At 43.5% G+C, this 14,221-nt stretch overlaps 1 protein-coding gene across 1 annotated transcript; it reads right to left on the bottom strand.

Moving 5' to 3' along the window:
* Nucleotides 1-593: 593 nt before the first annotated feature.
* Nucleotides 594-14,220, bottom strand: LOC135391958 (UNC93-like protein MFSD11). Its single transcript, XM_064622542.1, has 15 exons — nt 13,889-14,220; nt 12,486-12,547; nt 12,284-12,391; nt 8,747-8,826; nt 7,094-7,190; nt 6,786-6,956; nt 6,259-6,314; nt 5,723-5,788; nt 5,510-5,635; nt 3,816-3,984; nt 3,670-3,733; nt 3,393-3,464; nt 2,678-2,849; nt 1,386-1,440; nt 594-1,323 (listed from the first exon to the last, which is right to left on the bottom strand). Exons 1-14 carry the CDS (start codon nt 13,985-13,987, stop codon nt 1,430-1,432), a joined length of 1,353 nt encoding a protein of 450 aa, XP_064478612.1. The 5' UTR covers nt 13,988-14,220; the 3' UTR covers nt 594-1,323; nt 1,386-1,429.
* Nucleotide 14,221: the final 1 nt, after the last annotated feature.

The following is a 14,221-nucleotide window of genomic DNA, read 5'->3' as shown; positions in this document are numbered from 1 at the left end:
TTGACCCCACTTTCTGAAATGTGCACAACTTGGTACAAAGGAAAGTTTTCAGATATCAAGTTTGTGTTGGCCATATCCACCCCCCCCCCACACACCCCCCAGACACACACACAGCAGCGTAGAGTTCCCAGCGCCCGGGGCGAAATGAGTATCGCACCGCCCCCAAACAAGACACATAACAGGAATGCATCAGAATCACCCCCCCCCCCCCCTTCATCCAGTAGGAGGCGCTTCATGGACAGTCTTTGACGCGTCCAGAAAATTGTTCCAACAGCGGCCAATGTTAAAGAAATTGATTTTTTTTTTCAAGTGATAGACAGTTTCACTGTTTTTATCTCAAACTTTTTTTTTCTCTGTCGATAATTTGTGCCCCCAAAAATCTTGTGCCCAGGGCGACTGCCCCTACGGGCCCCCCTCACGCTACGCCACTGCCCACACACACACTACCACCGCATAAAGATGCTCTCACCACTTTGCATGCAAAGTTTCTGGGCCACATGCAAAAATTGTATGAACAAACCAGAAAAAGACTGGTACTCTGATCTTACCTAAAGAACCTATATCCAGACAGTAAGGGCAGTGAAACTTCGATATAAAAGTGTCCCCACAATTTTATTTGTGCCGTCCTTCCATTTCCATGTACATATAGAAAAAATATTATACAAAGTAATGTGCACCATATGTACAGCTCAACACAATAATGGGAATGGTTTAACATACACTGTATGACACATAATTTCCATCCGGTATGTGCCCGACGGCAACAATTAAAGGCAGCCATGGGTGAAGTCAGACTAAACTGCATCTTGCTACTGCACAGTTTTCACTCAAACTGAAACATAAGACGTGCGGCAGCTTCAGTGAACCTTTGAACGGTTCGACTAAGCCACCGGACACAAGTTGCGGAAAGCTACATGAACAAAACATAAAGGGAATCATTCAAGTGTCGTGTAAGTGCGATGACATGACAAAAGATATTGCTAAAAGGGTGCAGGCTTTAAAAATCAATAAATTATGAGGCTTCCATAAAAATTCCCACCCAACACCTGCAGGGATTTGAGCCATTTTGATAGATCTTGCTGATTAAAGCGGGTGCAGCTCATTTGAATTTTGCTGAACATCCAACAACAGGGTTGCCATCAAAGAGTGGCATGATGTGGCTACATGGAACAGTGCCCTCCGCTAGATCCAGTGGCTTCAGTGGAAAAAAAAATGTCTATAACAGTGGTTGGATAGCAGTAGTATTTAGAGTCTTTTGAGGACTGTCATCATCCACGAATGGTGAGATGAGCTTGTATGCAGAGGAACAGTCATGGCATATGCCTACAAATAGAGAAGTCCATGTTAATGGTGGAACACTGTGATATTTCAAAGTAAGGCATTACCTTTTATACTGCAGTAACTCCTAATGCTTCGTGCTTGCTACGTTTCACGTCAGCGCTAAAAATAAGGGAACGGATAAGGTCAACCATCGTCCAATGCAACAACCTTTGCAAGAGACATTGTATACGCAACTAAACCTTAAAAGGATTAACCTTCATGCACCAAACAGCCACGCAAATGAGTATAGTATCGCTAACTCTGATGTAACAAACTCACCAATCACCCCATAACAAACTTATTTGCAAATTTTTATACAATAAACCTTCCATATAACAAGCACGTCAACGATCTTCAATTCTTCATAAGGCGGAAAAACTTGTCATCAAAACAGCAAATGAACATGCAGCAAACTGGCCAATGTCTTCGATGTAATAGACGTGGGCAAGATTGTGGATAGAGCCAAGAAAAAAGTTGAGCACAAAACACTGATGGATGACACATTCAATGGTGTCCTATGCTCAGGTTTCTTTGTGCATGTATACGCACATTTCAATATGGCAAGTCCTGCTAAAAATTCTAAATGTGACAAGTCTCATTGTAACAAGCTTCATTATATCAATCTTCATTACAACATTCCTCAATAAAACAGGCTTCAATATTGTAATGCCCTCACGGTAACACCCCTTCAACAAAGCCTTCACGGACCCTTGCGGTGTACTAAAACAAATAAATAAATAAAAACAAAACAAGCTTCAATATAGTGGTGGAAAGGAACTGTTCTGAGGTTGGGACACACAGACAGACAAACACAACACAAGCCGCAATGCCTTAGAACATGAACATCCCACCGCCGTCTGGCTTTTTCGACGACTGTCATATTTCTTCTATGGCTTTAACAGAGCAAACTCCATTCTAACAAACTCCGACATGACAAACTCTGATATAGCAAACTCTGATATAGCAAACTCTGATATAGCAAACTCTGATATAGCAAACTCTGATATAGCAAACTCTGATATAGCAAACTCTGATATAGCAAACTCTGATATAGCAAACTCTGATATAGCAAACTCTGATATAGCAAACTCTGATATAGCAAACTCCGATATAGCAAACTTTGTTTTAAACTAGGGTGTGAAACAACCTTAAAACAAACTCACCTGCAGCACACTTTTCAGTGTGCCCAATCTGCATTTTAGGGACTATGTTTCACATCCACATGACATCTTGGTGCAGTTGTATCACACGGAACAGACTAAGGACTGCACATTTGCCACATAACATGCTTACAGATTCAATCAATTCAATTCAGCCCATTTTTCTCCCCATACATAAGTGGCACAAGGCTACTCACCAGGCTCTTGTATGCTACTGGAAACGCGGTGCTGTTTTGAAGTGACATACGTCTCCCACTCCACGTGCCAGAAGCAGAACGTCCCCACTGTGGCTGACACCACTAAAATGAGCAGCTGGTAGGGCAGCAACAGGTAGTTGGAGTAATAGAAGGCTGCAGCTGCTGCTAGCGCCTAACAGTAGGGCAGAGACGTCATGTACAGCTCACTGACATGGGCCATGTTTAAACCACGACCTACTAGATTATAGCGACCATGCCATAGGCACCTCTTCCCAGCGCCGCATTTGGAGGCTAGCGGTGGCGCTACTCATCGGCCCAGTTATTGCTTCCTCAACCTCTACAATACTTTGTACTTCAGCTTACCTTTATTTTTGTACAAGTGGTGGATGTCCCACGGAAGATGCTTCTTTCTAAAGTTGATTATCATCATCATTCTATATAGGAGTGCTTTCATAGGAGCTAGCTGTTGCTGTCGTCTGCTACAGTAGTCGTACGGCCGCTTCTGCGCGGTCAGAATTCTAATTTCCATTGTCCAATCATGATGTAGATCTCGCGGGCCCATGCGTAGCGTTCTCAGCGGATCATGCGGATGAGCTCCTCATAGGGGTTGCCGATTATGACATGGTCGTTATAATCTAGTAGGTCTTGGTTTAGACGTATTTGGAGCCTTGTGGTTTGGGGTTAAACCCATGAAAGCTCTGGAAATGAGTCTCACCTGCATGAATTTGAATATGGCAAAAGCTGGTGCACTGTCATCAGCGTAGACGTTCCCTAGTAGAGAATAAATCTGAAAGAAAGAAGTAATTGAGCCGATCTCACGGTATCACAGCAGAACGATAACAAAACGTTTATTTTCTACTCTAAAAGAGCCGCAACGGGGTCTGTACAATTGTGATATCGGGAATAGAATGTCCACACCTGCTAGGACCCACAACTGGGTCTGCAGTATGAATGAATGAATAAACAAAATAAATAAATTTGAAGCCAGTCACCTGCGTGTTGTAGCAGCTGTCACCAAGGCCTAGTAAGAAGCTACCTACGAGAGCCAATGTCAAACTGCAAATAGAAGTAGGAAAGAAAAAAAAAAGGTACGACTCAGCAACTCCGCAGTACTCAACGGCGGAGGAGACGTTCTCACTTGCTCGTGATGTATGCGGGATCCAGGGTATCCCCGAGAGGGGACGTTGCGGGGAGGTTGATGAAAATGGTGTAAAAAGACACCATGTGTACCAGGTAACCCAGGAGGACTATCGGATCTCGTCCCGCTCTATTCGTCTTCTTGCCCAGGATGCTGAATGCCAGGCCACCTGTCACGCAGAGACATGACAAGCTGTAAATCGTAAGTTGACTTGCAAGTTGTAATGTCGATAATGATAATTTGCGGTGACACGTCGCCGTGGTGACACCGCATCACTGCATCGTCTCAGACACATCGTCACCTATCACAACTTCACACTGTATGTAAGCGTTCGTCAGGAATAAAGAGGGTCTGTTGCATTGTATCTAACGTGTCCACACACTACGGTTGTGAGACAACCATGGTTATATACTGTGGATTGATTTTGCTTACCAGAAAGGTATCTAACGTGTGCCAGAATTTCAGCACATTATATTTTAATGCCAAACACGGAAAGCAGCGCGTCATAGGCACTCTCGGCCAGGATCGAGCCCGTACCCTTGGGACCACTGGGTAAACACGTTTTCGACTAATCCACTGAGGTCAGTACAAGTTGTAACGCGCAAATTTTTTGTAATTGCAAATAGTAAATTCCAGCTGTAAATTGTTGTGGGCTCAAGCTTAGGTTTCAAGGACATATGTGATTCAATGTGGCAACCAGGCTGTTTGTTATGTTGGAGGTTTGTTGGGAGTAACATTCTAGAGGCATCGAAACTACAAAAGATTGGAGCTTTGGCACCTTATGCCTCTTAAGATAAAGTCAGAAGAGATCAGTAGCACTGCTTGCTGGGCTAGTTGGTACAAGAGCGAAAATGGGCAAAAAGACGTGAGCACATGAGGAAGGACGGGACAACGATGGGAAATGGAATATTGGCCAATATTCCATTTCCCATCATTGTCCCAGTGTTGCCTACTACTTCTTCTAGTGCTACAACTACTACTACTTCCACTTCTTCTCACATGAAATGAAAGTGAAATGAAAAAATACAAAAGTCTCATTATCCTTACAGCCATTACTTCCATACTTCCACAATACAACTTTAAAGGATGACCTCCTCGCCGCTACGCATTACTTTTCATCCCGCATTGACCATCAGCACAAAGTAGGGATACCTCACTGCAGGACTAGCGCTTTTTCAAACTCGTTTGTACCGAGAACAAGCACTGACTGGAATCACCTTCCATCCTCACTACTTTGTACCAACTCGGAAACATTCCATAGAATCATTACGGATCATTTGTAAAACCACTCCCCTCTGTAGTGCTTTGCCCTGAGGGTATTAATAAATAAAAATAAATAAACATGTTTTTTTCACTGGTTTTCGCGCTTGTAACTCAGAAGTGATTTATCGAAATCGATACGATGACAATACCCTCCTGCTCTCGTTCACTGAATGACATAGCTCCCACAGGGGCAAGATGGAGGACCATGAAAGCATACAATCGTGGATTGCTTCTCCCAAGTTTTTCTCATCACATATTTCCACACTAATTTTTAAGCATCACATACTCGATCATGAAACATCAACAACCCGACATCAACACCCAGGAATCAAACCTTCCGTGCACTCAGGGGCGTTACATGTCTCGAGGAGAGGAGGGTCCACAGTAAACTACGCAGGACAACAAACTTTCGGCCATACTGACGTACGAACCTGTGATCTCGCCCAGACCGATGAGCAGGCCGTTGATGCCCAAGAATTTTGAAGAATCAGATCCAAAACTCTTGGTGAATCCTAGACATGCGCCGTAGACGCCGCTGAAGAAGGACAGCTCCAGTCCTGCAAGAAGTAAAAAAAAAATGTTATATTACAGATATGTTGCAATCCAATAAGGCTATAAAACAATCAACATCAGAAAGAACTCACCGGTATAGAAGAAGACAAAGCTCAGAATAAGCATCTTTCGTGACTTGAACATCTTCAGAGACGTCACTGCGAAGATGGTGAATGCACATGAGACGCACATCCTGCATAACTGACACCATATGATTAGAGCCTGAAGTTTTCAGGAAATATTTTTTTTCTAAATTCGGGGAGTAAAAACTGGGTAAATAAACATGTGCTCTAAATTAATGGAAATTCATGTGGAAAAACTTCCAGTACGCTAAATTCGGGGAGAAATTGGGCTCAGTTACTCAAACTAACTGTACTGGTTCGGTACAAATGGTGATGTAACTGTGTTTGCTGCCAGATGAGTTAGTGTGCACTCCACACACACATCTCAGTGAGGGCAATTTGCCAGGTAAAAATCAGGTTTCACCCCAAAAGAGGCGACCTTCAATTCGAGGTGCAAATTCGGGGTGCAAATGCGGGGTGCAAATTCGGGGAAGAATCGGGTTAAACCCTAAAACTTCAGGCTCTACTTATGGTGAGCTTCAGCTCAGAGAATACAATACACCCACCAAACGCTTGAATGAAGTCGTTAGCAGCTGCTGGAGAAGTGGCATCATCCGAATTGCTGTAAAGCAAGGAAAAAACAAAACAAAACACTGTAACATGACAATAAAAAAATACCATACGCTGATAACATTGTAATAAGAGCACTGTCCATGCTGGAGAAAGCTGTCACTGTACATTTCTAGAAATCAGTTCCATATGTGGTATTTCATGTGGAGTGTTCTCCACGCATTGAGGAGAACCCCCCTCTCGGTACGCCCATATGCCCAAAACGATGCTAACAGGACATGCACGTAGAGTAGCATACATGTCGCAAATTTTGCATCTGCATTATTCGAGGAAACCCAGCACCAATTACTTTACCAAACATTCGCTCAAAGTTTTCTCGGTTCTGGATTTTTTTACTTATCCCCTTATGGCATCTACAGGTTCCATTTCTATGCTAACATCCAAGATCCTTCAGTCGTTTATTACATCGCTATTACATATTTATGACCAGATGGACAAGACAAAGACTTCGACATGTCCTTACCTAGGACTCGGGTCCTTTCCAGGACGTCCCCCGCCACGTAGGACCAACAGAAGAAGCATGCCCAGGATGCCGACGGCCGTGAGGCCTCCGAACACGACCGTCCGTGTGTGGTGGTCAATGTGCGACAACCCTTGGAATTGGATGAAGACAAATATGTTGCCCCATATCAGGCTGCAACACATCAGTGGCACACGTTATATAGACACGTAAACCGCAACCGTTTGTTTTTGTATGGCCACGATGTGCCGAAGACAGGTAAAAAGAGTACAATGTGGTCTCAAGAAATGGCGGATGGAAATGCACCGTACCTGCACTGCAGCATCGCCCAGAAGATACCGCTGTTGCGAGACATTGTGGTACTGTCGGAATTTATGGTCAGGAAGTTCCCCTGCCCGGTCCAGATGACTGGAAATGGAAAGAGAGAGGACACGTACCCGTAAAACATACGGTACAGTAGAGAGTGAGGGCTTCCTAGTGCGAGAATATACGAAGGATGCTACGCAAAAAGGGTAAGGACTGTCTCGCGTGATGGAACGTGACATTTTACTTCGACGATGATCTTTTTAAAATCCGTGCTAGCGCTGTGAAGCGACTCTGGCTATGAGCGTCGTGCAGACGGGGACAGATGGAGAGAGGACAGGAGGAACAACTTCAGGTTTCTAATAAAGACTTGGAGGAAACTGTGCCGACATTCGTCTCGAAAGTCTGCCGGGAAACCCAGCCTAAACCTCAGACAGCAGAGTCGGTGCTGGGATTGGGACCCGCATCACCTCCCAGTCTCCGTGTGGAAGGCGATCATCCTAACCACCTGCACAATAGTGTGCAAGCAAGGTGACTCTCTTGGGGTGGCGAGCAAGGCTACTCTTTTGAGGCCCGCGCAAGTGGTGAGCAAGGAAACTCTCTTAGGGTCCGTACAGTAAAGGTGCGAAGGAGGCAACTCTCTTGGGGCACACACGATAGGGTTGGAGAGCAAGGCTGCTGTCTTCGGCCTGTACGATAGGGGGGTATGGCGCGCAAGGCTACTCTCACTCTCTTGGGGCCCACACAATAGGGGTGGCAAGCAAGGCAACCCTCGTAGGGGCTGCACAATAGCATAGCGAGCAAGGTAACTCTCTTAGTCACACAACAGGTGTGACTAGGAAGGATACTATCTTTGGGCTTCCACAGCAGGGTGACGAGCAAGGCAACTCTCTTGGGGACCACACGACAGGGGTAGTGAGCAAGGCAACTCCCTCAGGGACTCACACAATAGGAGTGACGAGCATGGCAACTCTCTTGGGACTGCACAACACTGGTACTGAGCAAGGCAAATCTCTTATAGTCTACACAATAGGTGTGGCTTAGGAAGGCAACTCTCTTAGGGAAAGCATTTAGAAGTTGGCCTTTGATCAGTTGCTACAAGACAACTGTGACAGCCACTTTTCTTATCAATGTCTGCTACAGGTTTTGTTTTCACTAGAACGAAAAGACAGGGTGGTTGGTATACACTTTGCATACCTTACAGCGCAAAAACCTTTGTGGGGTTGTTCACAGCGCAGCATTCAAAAGACAAATGTTGCAGCATAAAAAGTCACAGTTGCCAGTTCAGCGGTGTGTTTGTCTTCGTCTCCTCGTGTCTCCGTAAGGGTATTTGCGCTGTGCAAGCTATGCTTTGTTTTCGCTACTGCAGGAAAGCACACAATAAAATTTAAAAAAAAACAATATCGCATCATTTAAATAAATCTAGGTATTGAAATCTACGTTTGCATTTTTACTGTTTAACTGGCGCTCAAAGTGCAAACGAATCTGCAAACAGATCTCGAATAACTTTTCGTCAGAGGCCTATGCCACTGTTAGGGACCACTGTAACCGCTAATATTGTTTGTAGGCAGGCACTGCATATGTCTTGCATCCTGTATCACTGTAATGCCAGCCTCGTGTTTTTGACAAAAAAGAAATACAAGAGTGAAGTTCAAGCTCACAGGCAGCCCCGACGCCAATGGCAACCGAAGCAACGTACAGGCCCCATGTAACAGGAAACAGGAACTGGGCTATGTAGATGCTGCGAGAAATAAAACGAAATAGGTTTGGGTTAAACATATATTCACTTATGAAATTGCGCAAAAAACAGCACTCTGTCCAAAGTGCAGTCAAGTATTGTTACTTCAATGCCGAATCTAAAGTGTGATGACTGTGAATTAGTAGAGGCGTATGATTGGCAGACGCCGACCCAGTGAGAATTCACCAACAGGAATATCGAAAGCCTTTGGTTTAACTCCAAATTAGTGTTTATTGTAACAACATTCCATGAGTACTAATACAAGAAATGGTACCTTTGTAGAAACTAGTGATTGCACGTAGTTACACAACACAAAATAAACATATGGTACCAGTGGTTTATCCAGACCCCCCCCCCCCCCAACGCCCCCAAAATTTATTTCTGTGCACTATTCTTAAAATATAACTGCACCCCCAAATTTCTTGCAACACTCCCTGAACTTGCGGTTCTTGATAAACTACTGTATGGTACATAGACATCAACAAGATAGACGGAATGAAGTTGATCATTAATATATTGATATCGACATACTGACATTGATATTGACAAATAAGCAAGTTTCAGCCAAGAGAGTACAAAACATCGTTGTCCTCTCAAGAGTGTGGATGTGCGGAAATGATACTCCTCTAGACACCTCCAGACAGGCTAACTCGGACTCCTGATAAGTAGGCATTGTCTGCTATCATCACCATACCTGCCTCCAATAGATGTAGGTACTAGATATTGCTGCCAGTGCAGATGGTAGAAGCGTCGTTATGATAACTGGGCTGTGTTACACGAAACCATGACATTGTGTTGAGTCCTGTATTTTTCCCACAGCATTATGATATGTGTCATCAGGACAGACTTATTTGTAGAAGTTAACAGCCTCAATGTTATCACTCTGTTGTTTAGGTGCGCTGCGCTGGACTAGCAACAACGCATGCCGTGGTCCCTTGTTGTGCAAAGAGTGTTGTCTATCCTGCGGTTCTCTATGGACATCCCCTTATGCTCTGTACAATCCCCAATCCCCACGACGTGGGTAACAGACATATATTCTTTATCAAAGATGGAAGCCACTGAAAAGGTTAGCCAGCTGTAGGACTCGAATCGTTAATTTCTTAGGCACGTGAAGCTTTGTATGTATTTGTCCTTCTGTGTGTTCTAGCCTCAGAACATCAATTTCTCATATATTCTTGCTCCACCTTTAGGAATCCCTAGAATCTAGTGCACCCCGTTCAGTATTCTTGCTCCACCCTTGATGATCCCCAGAGCCTACTGGTGATCTCTCTTTGATCCTTGAAGCAAACTCTACCACAGCACCCTGCCTTTTGTGTCGTATTTTTGTTCTTTAGGGGGCCTGGTTTGTGGGATACACCTTTAAGTTAAGAGAAGGCAGTCAGGTTATACCACACAGATAGTTGCGTGGATGAAATAGAAATAGAGCCCCTTGAAGCAGTCTATGCTTATCGCTTTCACTATATTCCCGCAACAATAAGATGATATGATTCAAGAGTGTCAAAGAAACGGATACGAAATGCTGGATTATTCATACTTATAAAATAACTATCCTTTTTTAAATTTTATTTGACAAAGAAGAATGACAACAGTGTTTTGCATCTCAAATGTAGAGCATATCAACTGGAAGTGAGTTCCCTTTACATTAAAGGCTGTATCTACATGCAGCCCACAATCAGTCTAGTACCAAGAGCCAGATCAACAAAGCCTTATACTAAGAAGAGCTTATCTTGATATTAGACTCTGTTTTACTTTTGGGGCATTCCATGCTAAACGCCCCAGACATTGCACTCGACCATCCAAAATTTCTTTCAAATAAATTGTGCTTGATTGTTCACATGCAGCCAATGACCTCCCGGCTTATTTTTCCTGCAGAATTTTTTTTTTCACGCCGTGGCCACCTCTTGAAGATTGCGATTTGACATGTAACCTTCCCGGCGAAAAAAAAATTCTAACGAAATAGCTTTTGTGCAAATTCCAACCAAATCTCTTCTGAGTGAAGGCAAAGCATAGTACTTTCGTGCCAAGACATGTTGAAGGTTGATCGACACATTTTATCGAGAGTTTATGCCCCGAGAAAACTAAAATTTCGGGAACTTTTGGAATTTTTTACAGAACTCTGCGAGTTTTTCGTAGCTACTTAAACTGTTTAGCGCTGTTGTGTAGAAGGCAGAGAATGTGCACAGAAAAATATTTTGAGGCGTGCAGACTCGGAAGAGTACACAGAAAAAATCGTGAATTTTGGAAATATTGCTTTTTACCACATATTCAGCCGTCACTTGCACACTGAGGCGGTCCTAATAAAGATATGTGACAAATTGCATTTGATAGTATGCTCCTTGAAAATGTATTTTACAAAGTTTCATCGAAACACTTTGTTTTAGCAGAGAAAACAATTTTTGAACTTGACCACCCCGGCACTCATCCGGCATTGCCCTGCAAGGCTGCTTCACCCCAAGATGCATCACTGCCACTGCTGCCAAACACACACCTATGTGTATATACATATATTTATGTAAATTCTCGCATTGCAGATATGTACCACCATCATAGTTGCTTTGAAAGACCAGGTAAAAGGTAACGTCCCAGGCACAATGTTGCATTTGTACTCGTGTAGTTATTTAACTCTTAATTACATAATATTCAGTACTCGTAGCATCCGTCCCATTCACTTTGCAGAGAGAGAGAGAGAGAAAAAAAACATGCACATTGCCACGCTGCTCTGATCTTTCTCATGGCACCGGTTTTGAGTGGGCATCAGTTCATTAAATAATAAAAGCTATTATTTGCTGTAAGTATTGTTTCGGCCACTTCCAAGAGCAATGCTTGAATGTTACAGCGTCCAGCCTCTGCAAGCAGAGTTTGTACAAATGGAGTTTGAACTGTTGGCCAATGTCTGGCCCGCTTCTCATGTTTACCAAGTTCAAAAGCCTCTGTTTTCCTTCCTTCCTACAGATAGGAACCGTATCCGTCTGCGGATGATATCTGCGGATGATAGTGGATGCTCTAGGGAAATTTTGGCACCTTTTGGCTTACGGAAGGTTGTTGCACTTTAACCTCGCAATATGTCTAATTCACTATCTACAGCCAGGGTTTTTCTTAATATGCACTAAAATCTCCGTTTTGTCTTATTATATGACACAAGTATAGTGGAAGAGGAGGTGTAATATACCGTAACCCAACATAAAATTGTTTGACTGGAAGTAATAAATATCAGCGAATTATTCAATAAATGTCATAGATTAAACATTACTGTACAACATTCATTAATTGATTGACTGGCTATTTATTGCTTCATTCACACACATTCTAACAGTTTACGCGAGTTCACTGAAAATAAACAGTTGGAATGTGGATGTAAAAAGAATTCGATACTAATATCAATCAATCAATCAATTAATAAATATTGTACAATTATGGTATGCGTGTTAAATGTGCCTGCCAATGTTGTCGCCACACTCACTTGTAGGTGACTGCGCCAATAAGCATGGTGATCTTAGGGCCAAGAAATCCAATGAACGAGGGGGCCAACCAATTGGCGATGGCAAATGCCGAGTAAATAACTGCGAGGCTGGAAGAAAGGTATCACAAGGTTGTCAGCATAGCACGCACTTTGTTTTCCACTTCCAAAATTAACTTCAAGGACGATCAAAGGGGCAGCGTACCTGACGTAGCCATCGCCCTTGTAATTGGGATCTTCTTTCTGGATGCTATCAAGCACTACTTTCTGCAAAACGACGAACAACCGAAATGACGTCACCTCGGAGGAAGCTGTTATCAAAACAGTAACGTATTGTGGGTCCACCTGTACTTTTTGGCAATTTTTAAAAAAATATTTTTCGCATAGTTTCATCCGGAAACTATGTAATGGACACTGAGACGTCATAAATGCTGTCACAGCCACCTTCCGCAAATTTTGTTTTGATTGTTTCTAAACTTTTTCATACTCCTCCTTTAAAAATAAAAACACGGAAACACTCATGTAGCTTAAGTTGATGTGTATGTGTTTTACCTTAGTTTTACATTCTCTGCATCTCGACTTTCACTGTTTATTCATCAACAGTCTGCATGTTTCCTAATGGCTGCACATTGCTCTCTCGGCGACTACATTACTTTTGCAGTTTATAGACATTCTCTCTGTTGAGTCTGCAATATTTTTATGGCTATCATTAGCCGTAGCTGCTGACTTTCCCAATTTTCAGTTTGGATATAAACCACTTCACTTCTTCATAAGTGGGAAATACGCTGTAGTTGAATTCTCTGTAGCCTTCTAAGGGTGTCTTCGTAACTGCCTACTATACATAATAGCCCCAAAGTCGACTCACAATACATGTGGGTCGAAGTAAGACTTGGCACCGTGCCAAAATCAGTTAAGACCATGCACCTAATGTGTCCTGCACACGTAAAAATAACTGACGAAAACTTGGCCAACGGGATCATGGAAAAGTACCACAAGTACGGCTCGGTACAACACCGGAATAAAAAGGATGCTGCTTGATTACGCAATTCCCCGGCATCCTGAATACAGAGGCAACAGCTGCCACCTGCAACACAGTGCAATGCACCCTTTACACAAGAATGATAATGCACATATGAACACAACCCCTTTTTGCTGGCGCCCTATATATTTGAGTGCTGGTGCTAGTACAAAAATGAGACAGAATGGGAAAGGGGGCTTGTGGTATGTCAACCTACGGGTGCCCCTTTCCCTGTCTCTCTCTCCCGCTAATTAATGACACACGTCTGGCCCTTGTTCAAACCTGTCTTGCTCTCGCTACAGATTTTTATTGGCAAACGTGTCGGGCACGTCTTTGCGAAAATACGAAGTATATAACGGCGAGAAGCAATATGACAGCTGTCAAAGTAAACCGAATAAAGTGCGATGAACTATTAAAGAAATGAGTGAATGTCTCTCAAGATTGAGGTTGCATTCATATCCAACAGCTCAAGCGTACAGGGTATATATGGAAGAAGCGTATCGTGGCTGATCAATACACGCCATGCACTTAGCGGTTCACTTCCCGTACTGTCAACTGTCCTGCTTATAGATGAGAAAGAAGGATCTCACCTGGATAAGACCGCCTGTTTGAAACGCTGTGAAGATGAACATAAAGGCGAATCCCAGGATCGCGACGTTGTACGTTTTCACGTTCATGCTGCGCACCATATTCACGGTGTCGTAACAGAAACAACACTGGTATTTGTGCCAAGCAGACGACTCGCTCCGTACATCGGCCTATGAAGTGAGCGTCTGCAGCATTCGAAATTTTTCGCTTTTCGCCGGGAAAAAAATGGGGTCAGCCCCGAAAAAACGATAACAAACCGGAGTGCTTCATCTGCACGCTCAGAGCAGAAGCAAGTGCGAGTGGGCGAGTCGGCGAATCATGTGGGCGACGATGCT

Source organism: Ornithodoros turicata, chromosome 4 (assembly GCF_037126465.1).
Source record: "Ornithodoros turicata isolate Travis chromosome 4, ASM3712646v1, whole genome shotgun sequence".
Lineage (NCBI taxonomy): Eukaryota > Metazoa > Arthropoda > Arachnida > Ixodida > Argasidae > Ornithodoros > Ornithodoros turicata.
This window is presented reverse-complemented; position numbering and strand designations above follow the sequence as displayed.

What these genes read in the sequence shown, in the direction of transcription:
- LOC135391958 (XM_064622542.1), bottom strand. Translation starts at nt 13,987, where the DNA reads ATGGTGCGCAGCATGAACGTGAAAACGTACAACGTCGCGATCCTGGGA. An exon ending in CTTTGTCTTCTTCTATACCG is followed by an intron (nt 5,636 to 5,722) that starts GTGAGTTCTTTC and finishes TACTTCTTGCAG; the next exon opens with GACTGGAGCTGTCCTTCTTC. An exon ending in CGGTCTGGGCGAGATCACAG is followed by an intron (nt 3,985 to 5,509) that starts GTTCGTACGTCA and finishes TCTGCGTGACAG; the next exon opens with GTGGCCTGGCATTCAGCATC.